This window comes from Glandiceps talaboti, chromosome 15, assembly GCF_964340395.1.
Source record: "Glandiceps talaboti chromosome 15, keGlaTala1.1, whole genome shotgun sequence".
In the NCBI taxonomy this organism is placed as follows: domain Eukaryota; kingdom Metazoa; phylum Hemichordata; class Enteropneusta; family Spengelidae; genus Glandiceps; species Glandiceps talaboti.
This window is the reverse complement of record NC_135563.1, coordinates 13,616,417-13,629,352: the sequence shown is the minus strand read 5'-3', so window position 1 is coordinate 13,629,352 and position 12,936 is coordinate 13,616,417. Positions and strand designations below refer to the sequence as shown.

The 12,936-nt window shown below is 34.7% G+C and overlaps 1 protein-coding gene across 1 annotated transcript; it reads right to left on the bottom strand.

Moving 5' to 3' along the window:
* Window positions 1-8,405: 8,405 nt before the first annotated feature.
* Window positions 8,406-12,795, bottom strand: LOC144446452 (2-aminoethanethiol dioxygenase-like). Its single transcript, XM_078136215.1, has one exon. It carries the CDS (start codon window positions 12,793-12,795, stop codon window positions 12,034-12,036), a length of 762 nt encoding a protein of 253 aa, XP_077992341.1. The 3' UTR covers window positions 8,406-12,033.
* Between the last annotated feature and the right edge of the window lie 141 nt (window positions 12,796-12,936).

Below are 12,936 nucleotides of genomic sequence, written 5' to 3'. Positions count from 1 at the left end.
TATATATATATATATATATATATATATATATATCGATAGAGTTTTGTTTTTAGAATGGACAAGTAACTAATTCAGTATACTGAATAAGATGTTTTTTCCTACATTTTCGTGTAATTACAAATTCGTTCGATTTAACTGCCAGAGATAGATAACTTTTGTTATATTTTCATCCTTTGTGGTCGTGTTGTTATGTACATGTGTGTTTTTTTGAAGATGAAAACAGTTTAACGTTATTCATCTCTCAAACTTTAGAAGACCTAGCGTCATGACGTTCCTCTTTGCCTTCATACGAATTTAAAACAATCATGTGTCTACATTTTCTATCAATTGAATTGTATGTGTCGAACCTGGAGTTCAACATGTGAAAATTTTTTGAAGACGCAAAAAATAGAAAAAAGTTTTGAGTGTAAGCGCTTATCTGTTGCCATTTAGTGTATAAGCTTATGGTATGAAACGATAGAGTTGCTGGAACATATCGACGTACTAGTTCGGTGTTATGTATTTTGATGTGAGCTACCCATTGCGTTTAGTTTCGATTCGTGCTATTTCGTTTCGGAAAGTACATTTTTGATGTTCAAACTGTAAATTCTCATCAAGTGTTAGTTTGTGAACTCGTACAATTTAGGTCATTTTATGAACTATCGGTGTGTAACGCGTGGGTAGACGGTTTCCACTGCCTACTGGGTTTCTTTCTTGAAAGGAGATCGCAGATCTAATAAATATTAATGACTTGGGTGTCTACCTAATTTTAATATTTCAATGTCGTGCATTGTCATAGCAGCCGCATATTTTTAATATTGTGATGTCATCACGCTGTACCCGTATATTAAAATGCTGATGACGTAGGTGTTATGTGTTTTTGAGGCTACTATCTACGTAAATGTACGCAAATCTCAATCAGCGTATACAAACTGATAGGAAATGAATTTTTATATATCTAAATATAGCACTTTATTTTTCTAATCATCCATTGGCCCGTTTCACTATCGCCTTCAATACGAAAGGGGTATAGGAAACAGGCTGATTTGTAAACGTTCCTTCCTCGTCTCCGTAAACGTCGTTAAGGCTGTCGTACACATTTCGGGTAAAAATGGCTTTACGTACTATGTGATGCTTGGCTATTGATTTTTTATTTCGAACATTGAGGCCACTCACAACGAAATGCTGTACAGGTCTGTTCATGACGTCACGGCGGACGTATACGGGATTCAATGAGTAAGCTTATGCTACCGATTTCGCCGATACTATTTCGGGATGAAAACAAAAATGTTCTCGTTTTAAATATACTTTATTTTTGTCTGGAACAATTTAATGTTTATTGTATTCAGAAGTAAAACAGTGAAAATCACGTTTGTTGTCGTTTAGTTTCAATTCATGTTCCGTGACGTGTTAAGATGTTAAAGCATCAATGTTTGTTGTCTTTTAAATCGTTCATGTATTTGTAATACTATGGAATGTTAATAATTAATAGCAATTTATCGTGACTCTATAAGTTTTATACGTGTAGATGGAATACATTTTGTCGTTATTTTATTTTGCGTGCCCTGATTTGTGGCGATGTATTTGTCAACCAGTCCTGTATATACATAACAAGAAAACCCATCAACGTGTACAATCGTCAGATTCTTTCCCTCAGGCTAGGGGGAAAATTATAATTAAAAAAATCATCACAAGAAATTATAACCTCTCTGTGTTTGTACGTCACTTGTTTTCTCTCTCTAGAGTCTAAGAACGAATGAGTCTGAATTAATCCTTCGTTATTGTGATTGATGCGTGTGAGTGAGATTTGACGCAGTTCAGGAACATGATGAAACGACATTGACCCCCAACCTCGTCAAGATGTCTCCGCTCAGGAGCATCGGCTTCTTTTTACCTTTGAAAATCCTACAAATATTCCAGCCGGACAGAATTATCGACCCAAATAAGATATGGCATGGAATCTATACCATAATAATGAACTATTAGACGTCCTACCCCACATAGGATATACCCGGGAATTTTATCACTAAATACACTATCATGTAAGATCCCTTCCCCACCTAGGTTTGACCATGAATAGGTATCTTACCTACAAATTATATGAGATGCCCTACCCCCACATATAACATGCCAGGGAATTTTAATAGCAATACACTGTGAGATGTCCTAGCCTCACATAGACTATGCCAGGGAATTTAACTATTAATATATACTGTGAGATGCCCTACCCCCACATGTAATATGCCAGGGAATTTTGATAGTAATACACAAAATGAGATGGCCTACCGCCACATAGGATATGTCAGGGAATTTTAATCGTAATACACTATGTGAGATGCCCTACCCCCACATAGAATATGCCAGGGAATTAAAAAAAATAATATACTGTGTGAGATGCCCCACCTCCACATAGGACATGTCAGGAAATTATAATAGTAACACATTGATCGAGATGCCCTACCCCCAAAAAAGATTTGCCACGGAATTGTAATACTAATATACTATATGAGATGCCCGACCCCACAGAATATGCCAGGGAATTTCAATAGTTACACTATGTGAGATGTCCTACCCCCACATAGAATATGCCACGGAATTTTAACACTATAATATACTGTCAGGTGCCCTATGCTACCCCACATACGTTTTTAATACTAATATACTACTGTATGTGAGATACCCTTCCCCCAAATTGGTTTACCTTTGAATTTATAGCACACTTATAATCTAGCTATGTTTTAGACCCCCTTCCATCACAACACATGTACGCATGTGATATCTCACTGAATTTATACTATATAATAAATAAACCACGAGCGAGAACCCCCCCCCCCCCCACTGGTCATGCAGTATATTTTACAGTGTTTGTACATGAATTTCGTGCTAGACAATCAACTATATTATTGAACAAACTACAGGGGAAAAATGAAACTGCAGTGAAAATCATACATCCAATTCACTATTTACGAGCTCGCTCTATCAAATCAACACGCCATTGTGTTACATCCAAATTAATGCAAACATACGTCATTCAAGCTGCGTTGAATAGAATGTTATATTTAGCTCATACATTATATTGCATTGCCGCCATGTTTTCGGAAGGTCAGTATCAAAGCAACATGTCGACTGAAAAAGGGTGAAAAATATATACTGAAAAGCTTTCGTCAAACGACTTAAATGTATTTTTTTCCGTCCATCGTCCCCGTTTGTCATTTCCCCATTTTCGTTCTAATTTTGAAATCGGTCGGTCAAACATTATGACAATGTCAAACAGTTCTATTTCTGGTAATGCTGATGACACACATTCTTACTCTTGGGATGATATTGGTAAAGTGGGCTAAGACTCTGCTCTATATTGCCATAAATCTTCGATGAAGACTTCGATTATTTCCGGTCTGGCTTGGCTGTGATCTTATGTTTGTGATATCGACGGTTGGTATTATATTTTGATCACGATTTCATGAAGTGCTATTCGACGTCAATTGGTTCACGGGTTGTGCATCAACAATCAGCATAATCCCAAGAGTTTAATGCATTCAATTTATTGTTGCTAAAAATAGCCTCGTGCGCTCGCCCAGTCGTCGTTTAATTCTCACAAAAACATTAAAAATTACGCAATTTGCCCGGACATATATTTAGTCTTAAACACTCGGGCAATTTCTATCATCAATAATGGTAAACGCCATTTTAAAACAAAAGCCCAGACTCAGATGTGTAATGATTATCAAACACACAGTGTACCGAACGGGAACGTTTGACCCGTCTCCAAGGGAAATGCATTTTATTACGTGTAATGTGTTTTCCGAGATCGACCGAAAACAACCGATATTGATTAGGAGTGATGCGAACTCCGTGGGCTACTGACGTCACATCACGTGCCATTTTGCATTGAAATCAGTGGCGCGTGTTTTTAAAATTACCGGGACAACGACCTGGTTTTTCCATATATGGCAATTGATTGGACGACATCATTCAAATTTATATAAATTGTATTTTGAAAAATAAAGACAGGAAAACTTCTAAAGTCAAATGAAGAAAATATATAGAATGAAATTTTAAATGAAGCACAGGTAGACCGGCGAGTATGTACGTAATCAGTTATAGATCAATCATTTCACTTTCGTAATCCGAGACTTTGAATGAATGGTTCATCAGGTGTACATGTTTACTGCGACAGTAGATCAATTTAATCAGTTTTCGACTCACGTCTGTTTTGACGTAGTTTCAACGGAATTGTGATCTTCCGCACGAACTTTACTAGTAAATTTATTTAATGTTTTTTGTCTATCTCCTCCTAGAGCAGTGTATCGGGCCCACGGGTGTACCTTTCCATCAGCCTTCATCCGTGTGATGTGACACACAAGCACACAATCGTTACTAGTATGTCTCTGCTACCTATCTGTCTCTCTCCCTCCGTTTCTGATGTCGGTCTTTCCTCTCTGTCTCTCTGTGTACTGCATGTTTCACTCCCTTTCTTTCTTCTTAATCTGTCTCCGAGTTTTCTCCCCTGTTTCTCCCCGTCTGTCTGTCTGTCTGTCTGTCTGTCTGTCTGTCTGTCTGTCTGTCTGTCTGTCTGTCTGTCTGTCTGTCTGTCTGTCTGTCTGTCTGTCTGTCTGTCTGTATGTATGTCTCTCTCTCTCCCTGTCTGTTGTCTCTGTCATCTCACTCTAATGTTGTCTATCTATCTATCTATCTATCTATCTATCTATCTATCTATCTATCTATCTATCTATCTATCTATCTATCTATCTATCTATCTATCTATCTATCTATCTATCTATCTATCTATCTATCTATCTATCTATCTATCTATCTATCTATCTATCTATCTATCTATCTATCTATCTATCTATCTATCTATCTATCTATCTATCTATCTATCTATCTATCTATCTATCTGTCGACAAAGGTACCTGCTGCTAGTCGTGGCTTCGTCATTGTGGATGAGATTCACAATTATACCCTATTCCCGTCTACCGTTACTAATAAATTATTGATTGTGTGGTTTATCGATCTATCACCGTGTATTCTCCTATACTTCATAGAATACATTCCCAGTCATGTGTTATGTGGTGATGATAGGTCGTGACATTATGAAATTAATTTTGGAGGTCATTGACTGATATTGCGTGTTTCTCTCTCTCTCTGGCTGCGTGGCTACGTCTCCCCTCCTCTCTCTCTCTCCCTCTCCTTCCCCCTCTCTCTCTCCCTCCCTCTCTCTCTCTCTCTCTCTCTCTCTCTCTCTCTCTCTCTCTCTCCTCCCCTATCTATCTATCTATCTATCTATCTATCTATCTATCTATCTATCTATCTATCTATCTATCTATCTATCTATCTATCTATCTATCTATCTATCTATCTATCTATCTATCTATCTATCTATCTATCTATCTATCTATCTATCTATCTATCTGTCTGTCTGTCTTAGCTAGCTAGCTATGTTACACATAAATGAAAATTACTTTTAAGCAAAATATGTATATAAAATTCTTATTTTTCATCTGCACATGTTCACATCTCAACATTATTTCAGGCTGGATTTAAGAAAGACGTGTGTGTGTGTATGTATGTATGTATGTATGTGTGTGTGTATGTATGTATGTATGTATGTATGTGTGTGTGTGTGTATGTATGTATGTATGTATGTATGTATGTGTGTGTGTGTATGTATGTATGTATGTATGTGTGTGTGTGTGTATGTATGTATGTATGTATGTATGTATGTATATGTGTGTATGTATGTATGTATGTATGTATGTATGTATGTATGTATGTATGTATGTATGTATGTATGTATGTATGTATGTGTGTGTGTGTATGTATGTGTGTGTGTGTGTGTGTGTATGTATGTATGTATGTATGTATGTATGTATGTATGTATGTATGTATGTATGTATGTATGTATGTATGTATGTATGTATTAATTATTTGGAAGGGGAGGAATATGACAAGGTAACGAATAAAACACATTGATTGTTGGTATGTTCATAGCTGAGATATGTTGAGTAAGTAGACCCAAATGACCGACTTAGCTATAATTATCAATATTAAACAGGCCTTCTAGTTTCCGTAGCCGGAAATATTATTAGAATTGTCATTAAAATGAAATGTTATTAATAGCCTGTTAAAAAATAAAAATGCCTTTGGTGAAAACGATGCTATTGTTACTGTTCGACCATTTCCGGTTTGACATCTGATATCGTTAATTTATGTCTTCACGTGTTGATTATTTGTTACAAATACAGTATACCTGTACTGGTTACTCCGTAGCTCTGTATTACTTATGTAATTAACAACACCTCCCCATCACCTTCGAGTTTTTGGAGTGAAATTTATCGGGTGGGTTAATCCAAATATTAAGGTACTTAATTGTAAAGCCCTTGTTTTACATGTGTGCATAGATTTACTTCTGAGGATACCCTATTCGTCCGACAGAGAACTGTAATTATTTATCATGTTTATGTCATCTCCCACTTGAAAAGAAGGGGGTGGCTCTCATGCAACTCTGAAATTGTTTTAGATCAGGCCTAGTTTGTTTGTAGCCACGGATTCAGAGACTGTCTGGTTTTAGTGGGTTTATTACAAAGATGCAACTCTTTGAGTCACTAATTTCAACATTTCTTAATATGTGCATTTGATTTACTTTTTCTAACCTCAATATGAAACTCTACACTCTGCATATTTTGCAAGTATTTTTTGTATGCCATCAAATCTGTTTTTGTTTGCTTTTATACACTTTTTGAAACAGTCCTGCATTCCTATCCCATAAGACATTCCGTGACAAATATAAAAATAAATGTCTTCCCTTATGTCACAGAAGGTACATTTCTCAGATTCAACTATAGGTGGATTTATTTTTGATGTTACATTAGTAGGTAATATCTTGTGCAGTATTTTAAGTTGAAAAGCCTTCATTGTCAATTGTTGCCTTGTACTTGGCATCTGGAAAAGTGGATCCCAAGTCAATATTTTTTATCAAATAGTATTGTAAAGTACATTTCTGACCTGAGAGGGATAAAATAATTGTCTATACACCCACAGATGCATCCCAGTTAAATTTCAGCCCAATATGCTGAGTAGGTTTGGAATTATAGGTTTTGACCAAAAAGACACATTTTTAACCCTAATTTGCATAATACTAAGGGAAACATCATGTCATTAACAAATCTTAATTTACTCACATCTAAGAATGACCCCATCAAATTTCATGCCAATCTGCACTGTAGTTTTGGAGTTTAAGTTTTTTGACCAAAAATCACATTTTATTTGACCCAATACCCACATCTCTGATGCAATCATTCTCTTTTGAAGATTTTCCCAACTAGACCTCCAAAATTAATTTAAGTTGTTTAGGCCCCCAAAAAATATATCTGGTTCTGGTCAGCGCGCACGTGCCCTGAATACGGACAGTTACCTGAGTAATAGACATGGGGTTTATCAAGCATAGCTTGTTCTTACCCATTAATTCAAATTCAAAATTCAAATATACCCCTGCGTCGATCCTTTTTTCCCCGATAATTTTTGCTTTCCAGTTCCTTATTTATTCCTGATATCAGAAGAACAAGCAGCTGAAATCTACCCTACATGCCAAGACTGCTTAAATACAAAGCCTAAACTGCTTCAAAGAAAAAGGAAGTTTTTCAAGAGATAAATATGATAGAACAGAGTATGTAAAGTGTCAAAAAAATGTGTATTTACTAATTTGCAAAAAACAAAAAAATTCGCATCGTCGCACCACTTAGAAAGTTTACCCTGACCAGAACCAGATATATATATTTTTTTTGCCTTATATATTTCTATATTTCTATTTTCAATTTAGTCTATGTCCTGATTCTGCTGAGAAAAAAATCATTGAAATCCTACCGTCACGAGTTATTGGATCACAACTCCAGGAAGGTGACAACAACAATGATAAAGGCAATTTGATGCCAAGTCATAACAAACATCTCTTTCATAGCAACAACATCTATAGCCTACCTGTAGACTTCAACCAATATCGCTACTACACTATTCTGTGATCCTGACACTTATTTTTTTAATTTTCACTCTGTTCCCAAGTCTACTCTGATGACTATTCAGAGCTAGTATTTAAGCCCCGTCGTACTATACACATAATGTGCAAAACATTATCGTAAATTTGAATAGATTCAAAGTATATGGGTCAATGACATCTATTTACTTTGCACTATTTAAACGTCTAATTATATATTCGACCAATCACGCTGTACACAGGAATGCCATTTGAAACTAGCTCTGAATGGTCTTCAGAATAGACTTGGAACGATAGCGGAAATTACAAAAATCAAAATGTCAGTTACGATAGTCGTTCAAATCTACAGCTAAGATAGGCTACAATATCTATCACTCACACTTTTAGTTCAGAATCAAAGTAACACCACCAAGTCTAGTATTTGAAATGACCTTCATTTAATACTCCCTTCTTGTAAATCAGTTTTCCAGTATTTGCAACTACTCTAAGGTAAATTCAATGGGCAGTACATAACAGTGAACTGAAAATCAGAAGCAAGTAAGTTTTGTTACACATAAACCAACAAATCACTGAGAGTCATTTTGACAGTGTCAAATACCACTGTGTCTCATAAATTAATGCACTGTGTTCATTTACAGTAGGCATACAGAGATATTCTCTGCTCATGTGTTCATTTACATATATTTATAGTCAACTACATTTCAGTGTGACATTTTTAGAAATAGTTGGACAATATCCAAGCTTCTATTTCTATTTTAACGTCTAAATGTCCTTTATATCCCTGCTTTAGAAATCATGCATACAATCATGTAAATGGCACTATTTGAAATCACACACTCCTCATTTGCATAGAATAGCTTCAAAGACAACACGAAGCTGCTCAGCTGTATGATATAAGGTCAGAGGTTATCACAGATTGACGTCATATGCAAATCAGTGTCTATACTACTGGGAGATAAGATACAGTAGTGCAGGAACTAATGACCTGAAGTGACCTTTGTGTAATATTTGTTTTAACTTAGATAACCATTGGTGATTATCAATGATCTTTGATGTCAAAGGTAACAATGAAGTCCCTGATTTGAATTGTAAAATTTAGATAATATCTGCAAATGCATAATACTGGGTACATTTCAAGATAATAATCACAATGTAAATACACGATTCACCAATAAAAAGACATCTTACATACACAAACTACTCTTAAAACCAACAATGTACAACAACTATTAAAGTGGCCATAGGAATGGCACATTGGTATTTATTTTTTTATTTTTTTTTATTCGTAAAACAACTTTACTATGGCTCACTACTTGAAGAAACAACGTAAAACAACATATACCAAGTCCTTGTTTATAACCCAATAAATTGCCAAACATTGAAAAAATGTGTAAAATGTTTGTTATTGTACATACAATAAAAAACTTTTCCGACACTTCTAGCTTTTTGCAATTTACTGAGTTACAAACATGGACTTGGTATATGTTGTTTTACATCATTTTTTTTTCAAGTAGGAAAACATAGGAGTTATATTACAAATAAAAAATCCAATATAAATACAAATTTGTCACCAATATGGCCATTTTAAAGGACAAGTCTAAAACTCTTGTATGGTATAATGAATAGCTATATGAATTAATCTACACTAAGTATGAAGTACAGGCACAACATACACGTCATATGCAATTATGTCAAAATAAATTTCAAAGACATTTTTTATTGCAAAAGACTCTGTTAATTCATTTCAACATTATTTCCAATGACAGTTGAGTGTCATGCTAGTAATAATAATGGTTCAGGTAGTGAAATAATGACAGAAGCTCTTGGCAGGAAGCAAGAATACAACCAAGATTTACATGTAAAGTTCAGTGAAACCTCTTATTTGCTATAGTAAATAGAGCAAAAATGCAGTGTCTCCTCAAAAAACATACAATTCAACAAAACAGCTGGCAGAAAACTTAAAAAAAATATTCTTGATAAACACAGATGAAGGTTCTTCCTTGAAAAATAAAAACAAAAATTGAACCATAAGTAACATTTAAAACACTTAAGAGTAATTATTACTGTCATAAAAGGCAAATTCTATGCATCTACTACCAAATAAAAAAATGCTGGCCAAGAGCATAAAAGTTAGGTAAATTAAAACCGTGAAAGAAAAAAAAAGGTGTTCTACTAAAAAAATGTCTTTGTCAGTTACCTTATATACTATAATAACATATGGTTGCCCATACGGTCGATTTCCTTAATTTTCAAAATAATGGAATTATTTGTGGCCTTTCTGTGCATTTATGGATTTGTACAGACTATTATTATATTACTTTATGAAGGCAACACAGTGACTATAAAGTTCCTGACTTACATTTAATGTCTTGTTTATATGCAATTAAAATATCGTTTATCTTAACCTTAATATACTGGTAAAAAAAAAAAATTCAGTGTTGTGATATAGTTTTATACGTGATAAATAATTTATAAATTATAGGAATAATTAGAAATATTGCAACTATTTTGATAGCTTTGACTCATAAAAATGATGTCTCAGAGACTATGTTGTCCATCAAAGAAGTTAGTATCAAGCTATATTATCTGAAACAATACTATAAATAAGTTACTATGGCAACAAAAATTCAACTGAAACATCAAAGCAAAATATCTAAACACCAAATAGTCATAACTCTTTTGTGAATTTTCATCAATTTTTGCCACTTGAAAAATAGTTTGGACCTTTATTCAGAAAAGTTCAATTCTGCAGATGAACTGAATTCTTTAGATTGGGGTTCTGTACACATTGGCTTGATGTCCATGTGTAAACAGTTATGAATCAGGTACAGCTCCAATTATTTGTCAAAAAACAATACAAGTACAATTATAACAAAATGTGAATTAAAATATGATAAAAAATTATGAAAATCACAATTTCAGTTACAGCTACATTGAACTTTTATCCTGAAAACGTTTTTGATCAAGTGACCACTCAGAATCAATCAACACTACGTTTGTCTGCAATTTTTGCCCAATTTTGTTCATTTTGAAAACAAATCGACAATTATCATCAATGATAAAATTACCTCTATGGTATAAGCAGGAAGAGGGTTATTTATGCTATATGTGGGAATTGGGATTGGGGACTTGATAACCCCCGACAAATTGAATCATCTTTTTCTCAACTCCTCGTTTTTTATGTATACAAACAAATCCCCCACTGGTAGAGAGAAGATTAAAACTTTTACAAGTGCAACAATGACAATGTCAAAATGTTCAAAACATCTGTCCTGTTTAACACATCCAAATAACTTATAAATTATGATATTGATATGTTTTGAATAAGGAAAAAAACACTCCTAAAAAAACTACCATAATATCCTAGATTTTAAAGGTATACAGTTTGAAAAACAAAATATTGCAAATTTGATAAGTTTAAAAATACTGCAAGTCTTCCTACTGTGGCTTTAACATATCCAAGGTTCAGCTAAAATAAAATGTGCTTTAAATTAAGAGAAATACTCCTAAAAATGTGAGTATAATACCATAAGATTTTATTGGAATACCTCAACTTGGCCTACTACGTTTTAAAAAACGGCATATAATAAAGAAATACCTTTCTGTGTATAAAGGCTTGGTGCCATTATCATAGAAAGTTTTAATTCGTGAAACTTCTTTAAAATAAAAATATATCATCATGGTTAAAGTATTTTTCGCTTCTCAATAAATATTTGAATTTGTGGCATGAAATGAGCAAACTGTGGCTGAGGTGTAACTAACAACCATACATGGTCACAACAGAATACCTACAAATGACACAGTTTCTGAGAATTTTAGTACTGTCTATTAAACATTAACTCAGGTATACGTGCATTTTGAAAACACTTCCATGTCTGTCATAAGCAAGCCAGATACACCATAACGCAAAAATCCAAAGACATATAAATATTTCTTTGGTGGTTTTACAAGATTTTTTGGGGGAAAAAATGTAAAGATGTTGTTTATTTCTATTGTTTAGCTCCTGTACTGATTGCTTGACTTTAATATATAGTGAGTTGGTACACCTTATAAATACTTCTGTTTCACCACTCTGCGCCAACCTTTGGCCCTGGATATTCCTCATAGCCACACCAAAAATCCCTGGGTTGAGGAATAGGTTGCAGCCATCTGACATCACCATCCACAGATGCAGCTGGTGTAGCAGCCGACAGTTTACTCTGATCTTGAACGGACAAACCTTCAAGTTCACGGTAGTAGGTACAATCTCTTCCTCCATCGGGGTCATATGGGGGTCCCAAAATGTCCAAAAATGCTGCTGGTCCGTCAACTGCTTCTATGTCGTGATAATTTTTCTCGTTTGAACCCAGCTCAAACGCACCACTTTCGCTGTCAAGTAATTGTTCACTGGCAAATTTCCCCGGAATCAAGTTTTTAGTGTATTTACTACGATAAAAACCACCACTAATTTCAGGAACGCCCAAAGATCTGCTGTCAACTTTGTCATAACAACGGACATGAATATTTCCATAGAGGATTTTGAGAAGACCATGCATCCCAGGATGGTCATGAAGGGGTATTCTGCTCCCGTGTTTCAAGAGGAAAATTCCCATCGTAAAATACTCATCTTCCCAAATATGCATATACGTCACTGGTGCACTGCCGTGGTTTGAACTGTGTGGAGCAGTTTTACCGGTGTTCCTTGGTTTTAAGTTTAAATCTGACACAGTCACATCTTCAACCAGAGACGTTAGGATCCTTATATTCTCCTTAAAGGTTTGATCAAGGGAAGATAAACGAAAAGTCCGACGGGCTTGACCGGCAACTTTCTGCATGACAGAAGCCATGTTTGCAATTTTTGAATTATGGGTAATGTCAGCCTCGTTACACACTGTAGTAAGAAACTTGGAATTTTCCGTGAGATTTGCAATCATAAAAGAACATTTCAATATTATAAATCACATTTTATTAATATATCCGAATGTACT